Raw genomic sequence first — 12,083 nt, 5'->3', positions numbered from 1 at the left:
TGGAGACCGAGAGGAGAGGAGGACGGTAACAGCATTGCTGTTATATCCATCACATCTCAATGACCTGCTCGCTAAGAAAGCACTGATCAGAGATACTGATCAGTGTCTACAACTCCATCCCCTTTTTCTTTTCTTATGAAATCATTCTTTCATACTTTTTTTTATCTCAAGGTGTCTCCTTGTGTCCCACCATGGTGCTGGGGAAGGTGAAGAGCTTCACAGTCAGCTATGACTGTCTCAATGACAGCAATGTTCCCGTGTTCTCCAGTGGGGACTGCGTCTCAGGGAGGCTGGTCATCGAGGTCACCGGAGAGATACGCGTGAAGTCCCTGAAGATACACGCCAAAGGGTTTGCCAAGGTGCGATGGACTGAGTCTAGAAACGCTGGATCCAACACTGCATACACGCAGAACTACACAGAGGAAGTGGAATACCTGAACCACAAAGATGTTCTGATTGGGCATGAGAGAGGTAAGAGTTTATATTTATATGTGTTATGTTTTATAGAAGTTATAGAGAAACTGACTGAGATGCTCTTTGTGCTGGCTGAGGATTATTATTATTATTATTATTATATTCCTTTATTGATCCCCATGGATACACATACTATACTATACACAGACACAGACAATAAATACACATACTATACAATAAATACACATACTATACAATAAATACACATACTATACTATACACAGACACAGACAATAAATACACATACTATACTATACACATACAATAATAAATACACATATTATACTACACAGACAATAAATACACATATTATACTATACAGACAATAAATACACATACTATACAATACACAGACAATAAATACACATACTATACAACTACACAGACAATAAATACACATACTATACAACTACACAGACAATACAATAAATACTATACAATACAATACACATACAATAAATACACATACTATACAACTACACAGACAATAAATACACATCTAACTACACAGACAAATAAACAACTACACATACACATACTATACAAAATCTGGTTGTATAGTCTGGTTATCTGGAGGATCTGGTGCTCTGGATTTCAGAAACAGTGTTATTAACTACAGAGTTAATAACACTGTTTCTGATATAATGTATATATATATTATATATAATATAAACTGAGAGATGTGGTTATTTGTCAGTGTATTTGATGTGATGTGTTGGTACAGGAGGCTCCATCCTTCCTTGTTTGTGTCAATGAATGACAGCAGCTCGGGCATCCTGTTTTATTTTTCACAGTATTTCAAAGTGTAAAGAGAGAATTAGGCACAATTTTGACACACAGATCGATTGAGAATCGATTTGCAGTGATGCACCTGCAGCTTTGTGAGACATTTTCGATGCAGAAACGCATCATATTTGGGGTTTCTTTGTAGCTTTTCTTAAGTTTCCACCCATTGTTCAAAGCGGTTCAATCCTGTTCAGACCAGGCCCTTCCCTCGGCCTCAGTGATTGGCTGAGAGGCTCAATGACGTCACCTTCTTTAGTGAGTGACACACGATTCTGCAACTTTTTAATTAAGAAAACACCTGCAGAAAAAAAACCTATACATGATGTAAAATACATTCAAAGCTGATAACATTAAACATATGCGTCCTCTTGTGTTGTGTTGGAATATGACGATGCATTGCTCTTTGTGCTTCAGATATATAACTTTATCTGCAGAATGGTTGATGTTAGATAGTAGAAACCACCCATTGTGAGCTCCTGTATATGCATATGTATATGCATATGTATATGCATATGTATATATATGCATATGTATATGCATATGTATATGTATATGTATATGCATATGTGGGCCTTTGTAATAGTCTGGGTTCAGCTTGGTGGTTTTTATCTGCAGCATATTTACTCATCATTTGATGGACATCTAGTTTCTGCAGCAGTCGTCTAAATTGTAGACGTTGCACTTATTGCATTCATATTTGTTTACTGCACTTATCCTATTCATATTAGTTTGTAGCACTTATTATATTCATATTAGTCTGTTGCAATTATTGCATTCGTAGTAATTTGCCTCTGCACTATACTTTTGCTCTGGTTTATGCTTTAAGATGCTTGTTTAAGAAAGGAGATGCACTTATGACTTCTGGTGACTAGTAGTTCTCTTGAATACCTATGTTGAATACACTTATTGGATAAAAGCATCTGCTAAATGACTATAATATAATATAATGTAATGTATCAGTTGAACCAGTTGACTAGCTGTCATTATTTCAGGCATTGTGCATGTTAAGGCCAAATGTAACATCAGCCTGGAGCACATGTTGTTGTTTTGACTGGCTGAAGGTTTTGACTTGAGGAGATACATTGTTGCAGATAAACGATCTGCAACGTCCTTTATCTTCAAGTATGATACTTTGAACACAAAACAAAACCTTCCCTGTGATGCTGAGGTGGATAAACCTGTCTGTGGTGACCCGTCCTGTCGGTGGTGACCCGTCCTGTCTGTGGTACCCCGTCCTGTCGGTGGTAACCCGGCCTGTCGCACAGTGACTGCGTCATGAGAGCAGAGCTGTGGGAAGCTGCTCACACCGGTTCTGGCCGGTCTCCTCCTGCTGGAGTTTGACTGACAGCTCTGCACTTGTTTACCACACTGCTGCTGCTGAGCTGGCACAGCCGGCCTGTCCACCAAGCTCTTTAAAACACACTCTTGTTGTTTTGTAAATGAAACATAATGTTAATTTACAACATTTTATGAAAGGTCCTCTCCTCCCTTTTTTTTTTTTTTTTTTTAAGAGATGAATGGAAAACAACTTGGTGCTTGGTAGGGAGATAGATTTATCCACCGATTTAGGGTTTCATTGTTGCCCCATAGAGCTCAGTTTGCCTGATAATAGCCTATTTTATCTCCATCATGCCACAATAGGATCTCTGGGTTGTAGTTCTTTGTTCAAACAAAAGCACTATCTTGCACACTCAGTTTCTGGTGCCTTAAACAATCAACTTATTTGGTCTGCTCTTAATATTAGTCTGCTGCTCTTCTCTCAATACATTCATTTTTTACAGACAGATATGATAGTAAAATCCGCCTATTCTCTTTTGTCTCCCCCACCCTGTGTTTTTGGTATGACTTTCAGATGCCTTCGTAGAGCATTTTACCAAGGTATGGTATACATGTGTTTGGAATATTGTCCTCCTTGTTTTTCAGACGACGACAACTCTGAGGAAGGACTCACCACTATCCATTCAGGAAGACATGAGTATGCATTCAGCCTGGAGCTTCCACAGACGTAAGTGTCGTAATACTACACTTGAGTCAGAGATTAAATAGCAACATCATCATTATTCAGCTGAAGCCTATATGAGCTTGTGAGACTTAATTTAACCCCTTTCTATTCCTTTTCCTCCTGTCTTTTTTCCCGTAGACCTCTGGCTACCTCTTTCGAAGGGAAGCATGGCAGTGTGCGCTATTGGGTAAAGGCCGAACTCCACAGGCCATGGCTCCTGCCCATGAAGACCAAGAAGGAATTCACAGTCTTTGAGCACATTGACATCAACACTCCATTATTGCTGGTAAGCCCCTAACTTTTTAATATTTCTTTTAATTCGGGGAGGCATTGTACTCGGGGCATCAGACTATGGTGAGACTCGGTGTCAAAGTGAAAATGTTTTCTAGTTTTGACTGATTACCCAATGGAAAAGCCGGAACAGAATAGTCTGTGTGCTATTATTCACCCTGTTTTTCAAGAGAAATCTCCAGATATTTTCTAATGCATCGGTTTGTTCCTTTTTTTTTTCTTCAGTCACCACAGGCCGGCACGAAAGACAAGACGCTTTGCTGTTGGTTCTGCACCTCAGGTCCTATTTCCCTAAGTGCCAAAATAGAAAGGAAGGGATACACCCCAGGTGAGGATCAGTAAATGATTCATAATGCAACTGATAACATTGTTAGTTGATACGTTGATGGAAGTATTAAACTGTTTAGATCACAGCATTTATTAGAAATGACAAATTAGATAAAAAGATGACCACCGTTGATATGAATGTAGAGAAACGTCAATTAACCTCACCCCTACCCCCTCTGAATCTGTAGGAGAGTCGATCCAGATCTTTGCCGAGATTGAGAACTGCTCATCCCGCATGGTGGTACCAAAGGCAGCCATCTACCAGACCCAGACCTTCTATGCCAAAGGGAAGATGAAGGAGGTCAAGCAGCTGGTGGCCAACCTGCGGGGAGAGTCTCTGTCCTCGGGAAAAACGGAGACCTGGAACGGCAAGATGCTGAAGATCCCACCTGTCTCCCCCTCCATCTTGGACTGCAGCATTATCAGAGTGGAGTACTCCCTTATGGTGAGTACAGTCTTACAGATTTTGTGCTACTCTACTCTCGCCTTCTCTATTTGATTGCCACCGTGCCTCTATCCAGAGATCATTGGCAAAAACTAAAAAGTATATCTGCCCAGATTACATTTTCCTCTTTACCTTTTTATCACCACTACCCAGCACCATTATCCGTGCACAATCACTATTTCCCAGTAAGCCAACAACTCTCTCTCCTGGTAAAGCACCTGGCTGACTCAGCCCTCATTGCCAAAGCTTGGCCTTGGATTGCACCAGGTGTTATCTCCACATGCTGCTAAGAGCATTAGCCCAGAATATCTTTGGTAACACCTGCCTTGAGAGTGCTTATAACCTCTTTACCTCGCGAACAGACAGCCACCAGACGTGACCTCTACCTGCATAAGCAACTGACCTCAAGTCACTGACCCACATAACAACTGCACAACCCATTTAGCCCAGACTAGCATGGTATTTTATCTTGTAGAGGATTAATAAACTGTTTAATTTCATGCTGAATGCTGAGCTCATTGCAGCGTACTTATTATACCTCACAATGACTTGCATATTCTAACCTGCTGTGGTGTTTGCTCAGGTTTACGTGGACATACCTGGGGCAATAAACCTGTCCCTGAACCTGCCCCTGGTCATCGGGACAATCCCTCTCCACCCCTTCGGCTCCCGTACCTCCAGTGTCAGCAGCCAGTGCAGCATGAGCTGGCTGGGAATGGGTCTGCCTGAGAGACCTGAAGGTAGGTTGAATCTCACGCTCATGATTCACATATATAACTCATTTCTGAGTATACTTATCGAGAATGCTAATATATGGCTCTCTGTTCCTCTGCAGCTCCTCCAAGCTATGCAGAAATTGTGACAGAAGAGCAGAGGCAGAGCAGTCTGGATGTCCCAGCGACCCGCGAGGAGCTGGACGGACCTCTCTTCGCCTACATTCACGAGTTCCGCTTCCAGCCTCCTCCTCTGTACTCTGAGGTAAGAACAAATGTTCATTTATATTTTTATTCCAAATTAAATCCACTCTGTGTTTCAATAAATAAACCTTATTTTTCTTGTTTCCCTTTCAGATCGATCCTAATCCAGATCATGCCAGACGTACAGAGGAGCACAGGCTCGACGCCTGTCCATCACGCTGAAGGGTTTTCCTGAAAGTACCCCGACCGACTTGGGGATCTCTAAAGAAACCTGCTCGCGAGGCTCCGCTTTGTTTATTTTTCTCCAACAACAAGGTTTACACAACGCTGTTGACATGAAGAGAAATACAAAGTGTCCAACCAACCAACAAAGACTTGGACAAATAACTACAGTTGTCTTGGGTTTGACAAATAATTTCCTGCCTTCCCTCAGCGAGAGAAACAGGAGCCACTAGTTTGGGGCATCGCTTCCTTCCTGCGTCAGCCTGCTGAGGGTGGGAAGCATACAGATGAACACATATTCAGTCTGTATGGAAAAGCCCACTGGTGGCGAGAGCCCTGGTGATGGTATTGACAATGACAATGAAGAATCAGCAAGGCCCGGCCTGCCAAGCTTCTCTTAAACTCTTGATTCTTCTGTACTCGTGGCACATACGGACATGGCTCCTCACACAAAGGAGGACTGATCATGTCCCGGCTTCAGCAGAATCACCTGAAGAAAACTCGACAGAGAGAAAAATAATGTTCTAACCACCACAGTCTGTATGAATGAGAGCATTCAGCAGTCAACAACAGAGCAAAGACTAGGTCCTCCTGCCTCATTTCGGAGTTTTGTTTTGCACACTTTATTCTTTACTTGATTTGTGTTGCTCTTTTTAATGAGAATTGAAAAAATAATAATAATAGGATGCGCCAGACTAAGAGTATGAGACTGCAGGCTTAACTTTTAAGACTTTCATCTGCATAAATTTGAGCAACGCTGAGAACAGGATTTGATTTTGGAAAAAAGACTGACAAGAACACTGCACTGAATTTGTTTAAGATTTTTCTTTTTCTCCTTATGACATTTCCTCAGTGACTTAAAACAACTAGACTGGACTTTTTCAACAACTGCAGCACACTCTCTCCATCTGAAAGCTCTTTAAGATGTTGCCTCCTCAGCTTGGATCCAAGTGTGGCTTCCCTCCTCGTTTAGTTCAGTTCTGTTATTCAGTTTTTGTATTTAGCTCCAATCGTAGAATAGCTTTTAGACTTTCTTGTGCTGAGGTTGCTCTGGATTCGGACTAGGAGGGTTGCAGACCTGCATTTGCCGCTCAAATTGTAGCTAAAGAGAAAAGTGTGAGCCTGTGTGTTAGTGTGTGTGCGTGAAACAGAGAGGGTGGTACATTGTGGAGGAACTCCCCTCACCCTAATTACCTGCAGCCCCTCTACTCCTAATCTCAGGGCAAGCCAGGCTTGCAAAACTGCCCAAAAAGCACTGTCTCAGGTGGTCGTCTCAATTGCCAAACAGTTGGTAAACAAAGAGAAAAAATGTTAAAGGTTTTTTGTTTTAAATTGCACTGTTAACAATAATGATGTTTTTGTTTTTTTTAACTACCAAAACAAGAGAATAGACCTGCATAAAAACAAGGCAGCTTTCTGAGATTAATCACATTCCCTTTTTGTCCTGCTGCACTTGCCCAGTTCATCCAACCAACAGTTAGATTTTTTTTTACCAGACCAGTGAAGCCAGAACGCAAGCTATAAAAAAAGTCGGAAAAAGAGGAGTGCTTCTGCATTAAAGGAGCAAACCCAGCTCAAATGAAAAGCTGGGGACGTTGCTAAACCTCTGTTTAGACTGGTCAGAACAAGTAGTGGTAGGTTGAAATGAGTAATACATTGGTTTTCTAACTCATTCAACACAAAAGACCAGCTGTAACAGAGGTTTGACATAGTCGAGAAGGAATAAAATAAAGCAGCACTTTTTTGATAAGAAAATGATAATTCATAAAAGCGTTCAGTGGTGAAGGTCTGGAGAAAAAACATTTGGTACCAACCATGTTATTCTAGAGGATATTTCAGTTAAGCAGTGTAGTGTAGGACGTTAATGCATTATTTAACTTTTTTTTTTTTTTTTTTGAAGATTAGTGACTTTTTTAAAGTTTACATTTTTAAACGTAGCTTACACAAGTTTGTATGTGTTGTGTGTGTGTGTGTGTGTGTGTGTGTGTGTGTGTGCGCACGCTCTTAATGAGATCCAGCTGGCGACTAAATATACTGCTTCTGACAGAAATCGACAAACTGCAGATTATTAAAGTGATCTTATCTTAGTGGCCTTGACACAGAAAAGACCTGATCATGAGTCTTCATTTTTCAGTGTCTATGTTAACTTTTTTTTTCCTTTTCTTATGTTTGTACACATCTGTATATTTTAAACCTTTCCATGTTTTTTTCAAAAGGACAAAAAGGGAAGAGGAAAAAAAAGTCCTTTTTAGAAGCAAGTGTTACAAGCAAATTACATCCTGGACAGGCGTCTCAGTTGTGCTATTTTTCTTAAACTGATGGGGGTTGACAATTTATTTTTCCATGTATTTCTGGGCATTGATTTAGTTTGCTTCCAAGCTTAACAAGCAACCTCCGTGACCAGTCTGATCCCCCTCAGGCCTGGGGAGTGGGCCCGCTGTTGACCAGCACCCTTCCCCCGTCTGACAAACATTTAGGTAACATGGGATAGCAGTCATGCAGCTTCTTCCACGATCCTGACATATTTGTTTGCAGTTCTTTGTTTGGATTTTATCTTAGGGAAATTGAATCAAGCTACACAATAATGAATAAGCTTACATATTTGTTTCAGGTTGGTCAATTCCATAGTCCATTTGCTTTGGCCGCAGAGTAGTCCAGTGTCAAAACTAAGCTAAACTCCTGACCCAATAAAGGCAGGAACTAAAATGTTCAGAGATTAAGAACCTGGGAAATGGGATCTGAAACATTTTAGAAACTAAGTGCAATATCACTCACTGAATTTTCTTCATTCTCCATTTGTATGTTTTGTTTTTATCCTTTTTTTTGTCTGTCAATTGTGACAATGTATAGATATTCTATGAATATACTATGTTCTGAATGGTTTAACCTTATGTCTAGTTCTTCCTTTTGATTTGAATAAACGTTTTGTTCTAAATTACAATGAACTGTGATGCCAATTTCTGCACAATTACATAAATGCACCCTATACAGTACACTTTTAAACATCTTGATAAATTATCGAAGATAATGTTTTGTCTGAGTACCAGTCTTTGACATAATTACAACAAAACATCCAACAACTGAATACCAAATGATTAATCATTACCTATTGCTTTACCCCAGATCTATTTATTTGCACATGACAGTTTCAGTTTAGAAGCAAACAGGTTGCCACTCTGTCGGACCAGATTATCCTCTAAAAATTGTACAACACTGCCCCTAGAGATGGTTTAAAAACTGCACCTGGCCTTGCATGATAGTAAAGTGAAATACTTTTACTGAATAAGTCAAACATCATCACAAGCAGCAAATAATTGCCACTTCATTGAAAAAAAAAATGCACCTTACTTGTATTTTTAGCTTGTTTATAGGGCGAGTGTCAGATTTTCATCCCCCTTATTAGAAATATTTGTTATCAACCCAAAATTTGAGACAAACGTGGCACAGAGGACAGAATTCACTCTGTTTGTACGTGTTCACACTGGTCTTTGTTGACTTAAGTTTCCAGGGGTTTACTGTGGGGATCCCTCAGGTCAGACAAGGAGGGGCCAAGCCTGCAAGAAAAGCTGCACCTTCCTCTGTGCTTGAGTACCACCTAAGGTCTGAGTGATAAAATAAGTGCCAAATAATTAACTGGCTCATTTTGGTTTTAGTCTCATTCCTCAAATGTGTCTTGTATAAGAATAGAGCTATTTTTGAAATTGCAGCGCATATCTTTTAATGCAGACAAGACAGAGTTAGCTGTTAACTTCATATTAAACTAATTTGTGATAAATCAGATGCTTATTATGACCCAGTGTGTCAAAGTGATAGTTATACTAAAGTTGAATTATAATTTAGCTGTTGCACTGGCAGAAATATGGATGAATAACACAGCACCCCTCTCTAGGAAACTCAATGAAACCTGATAGGAGGCGATGGCTACTGGCCAAGTGAGCCACAGTCACTGGTCCACATAAAACAAAACACATGATTTATTGATCACTGCTGAAGGATGCATGCACAGGAAAGGACATGCTGGTTCTGCTGCAGAGTGATGACGGAGGAGGTATCAGCATGAGAATTAAATGTTCTGACAATTTTCTATAATCTTTTCTAATCTCAAATTCAGTGTTCAAGCATCATAATCATTAGCCTTTTATTTAATCATATTTGCACAAATGCATTTTGACTTGGTAAAGTTGTTTGTTTGCTGGCAAGTAGTTATTTTACTGTAATTGTAGCAGTTGCACTTAACATTTTGAAACATATTACCAATCCCGGAGTGGTTTTGAAATTGTTTTGAACGAAAATATTGTACTGAATTCTCATAGGTCAAGCTGGAACTAAATGATCTCTGAAAAAGCATGAATGTCATTGCTATTCCAACTGTATCATAAAGAAAGGAATAAAAGCTTCTAAACATTTACCCAAAACTGACATGTTAAAAACACAGCTCACCAACTTTATTGGGGATCTTTGCAAATGATCAGTTTGGGCCAGCACCAGTGATGACTCAGCAGCCATGTCAGCTTTGACCAAGCACTTCAGTAAGCCTTTGTCCCCTCCTGTCCTCCCCTCAGTCCCCCCGGCCCCCTTTGGCTTTTGTGGGCCCATGGCCTTTGTGGGAGTCTGACCTCTCCTGAAAAAGAAGGTGGGGGTTATTGAGGTAGGGTGTAGATTGGTGCAGCATGCATATGTGTGTGTGGTGGGAGTGTTGATTAGCAAGTGCTGACGCTACACAGGGCTCAGCTGTTTCCTCTCACCAGCTAATCCCACTACCCAGAAGCCCGTGTGATACAGAGGTTCTCAGCAGCTAGCTGTGACCAGGCACGTTCAGGATAGATAGGCAGGGGGGTTGGACTGAGGCCCCTGTACGCCTGCTTGCCAGTGCCACATCATCACTGTGACATAATAGAAAATACTCACAAACACACACGTCTGCCCTGAGGCATGGAGCGCAGCATCGATGCAAACCCACACATTCCTCGAAACAATCGAACAACCAAAACTACTACATGTCCGAAAAAGTAATGCAGGAACGGCTCCACAGGGATGTGACTTAATAAATGTATCTGAAAAGCTGTTTTATTAAGACAGATAAGATCAAACCAAAAATAATACAGACATTTTAAGTCCCATAAAACATTTCTTTAAAATAAAATGTTAGTGATTCAGTTGCTTTGTACACACATCCAGGTCATACAGCCTGACCTTTGCAGCTGATAACTTGAAAAATCGACAGAACTGAGCTACTGTTTATTTATAATTAACACACATGCTTATTTGTTAATCTCACTGTTTTAATGTTTCACATGAATTGTTGGTTTAATATTGAAGCTACAAGAAAATTTCAACAAGGACGGCTACTTCTTCCCAGCTTACACACACATCCTATTTCTCAAAGAATCCAATCAATTTATTCACCTTTCTTTCAGTGCTTTCTCCAGAACCAATTATTATACATCCAAATAATTCATTCAGTACAGTTATTCCTCTTCCATGGACAAAATCATTTAACCAGTCTGTTCTTTTCCCGAAGCCAGTCTCAAGCCAAACTGTAACTTCCCTTCCATATAATTCTCAATAAGCTATCCCAATTGTCTGATCATAGGCTTCCTATGGTCCTCTTTCCCAGAACCACCACCAGCATCCTCGGCATCAACTGGCTGGGTATGGAAAGCTGTAGATTTTCTTCAAGTTCAGCAACATTGCTCACTTATTGAAGGAGAAATAAACAACATTTAAAAACAACCGACACAACCGGGCTGGCTGCACATGCTTTTACCGGTGTTAGTGCATGTCAGCGTGCCCAACTGGTTAGCTCACAGTCCCCGCTCTGCACCGCTCTCATACAGCAGTTACAGCTGAATACGCCGTTCCGGCTAACAGCGTTGTCGCGGAACCATAGCGTCTGTTACTGTTAGCACTGTTAGCTACAAGCCGACGGCTCAGCTGGCGACATGTTGGCAGAGAAACGCTCCCAATTGCGTATCCTGCACCTTGAGTTTTAGACAGAGAAAGGTTGCTCTCTCTGTTAATGAATGTGTAAACACCCTTCTAGTCTTTACATTTTACATAAGTCTTTGACATAATTCTGCGCAGTAAAGATCAGACATACAACTGAAGTAACAATAAGACCAATGAGTGGACAGGGACTTCACAAAATGAGGAATGATACTTTATCTCTTTTAAAAGATCTGCATTTGCAGGCATGTACATCCTGTGGGTAAGTCCATCAAAGAACACCAGACTGAAGCTTTTTATCAGGCATTCCTAACACAAACTCTCAAACACACACACACACACACACACACACACACACACACACACACACACACACACACACACACACACACACACACACACACACACACACACACACACACACACACACACACACACAGCACTTCAGCCAGCTTGCCATCTGTCCTGAGTACAGACTCGCTCTGTTTTTCTCTATAGGCACAAAGAAAGGAACAGAGATAAAGCTACAGATAGACTGAGCGGAGAGGCGAGGGGGAGAGCAATGGGTTTTTTTTCAAGGGCTTTTTCGTCATGATCTTTCTCAGCAGCTGGTTCATTCCAGTTTGAAGCACTTCTGCATGAGGAGGTTGAAAACAGAGGCTGCTGCTTTTTT

General features: G+C 40.8%; 1 protein-coding gene across 1 annotated transcript; it reads left to right on the top strand.

The window, feature by feature from the left end:
* On the top strand, positions 1-8,405 carry arrdc3a (arrestin domain containing 3a). Its single transcript, XM_054610769.1, has 9 exons — positions 1-25; positions 172-471; positions 3,184-3,265; positions 3,401-3,548; positions 3,779-3,881; positions 4,069-4,325; positions 4,909-5,065; positions 5,161-5,303; positions 5,396-8,405. Exons 2-9 carry the CDS (start codon positions 192-194, stop codon positions 5,462-5,464), a joined length of 1,239 nt encoding a protein of 412 aa, XP_054466744.1. The 5' UTR covers positions 1-25; positions 172-191; the 3' UTR covers positions 5,465-8,405.
* The last annotated feature ends 3,678 nt before the right edge of the window (positions 8,406-12,083 follow it).

Source organism: Anoplopoma fimbria, chromosome 13 (genome assembly GCF_027596085.1).
Source record: "Anoplopoma fimbria isolate UVic2021 breed Golden Eagle Sablefish chromosome 13, Afim_UVic_2022, whole genome shotgun sequence".
Taxonomy (NCBI): Eukaryota; Metazoa; Chordata; class Actinopteri; order Perciformes; family Anoplopomatidae; genus Anoplopoma; species Anoplopoma fimbria.
This window is presented reverse-complemented; position numbering and strand designations above follow the sequence as displayed.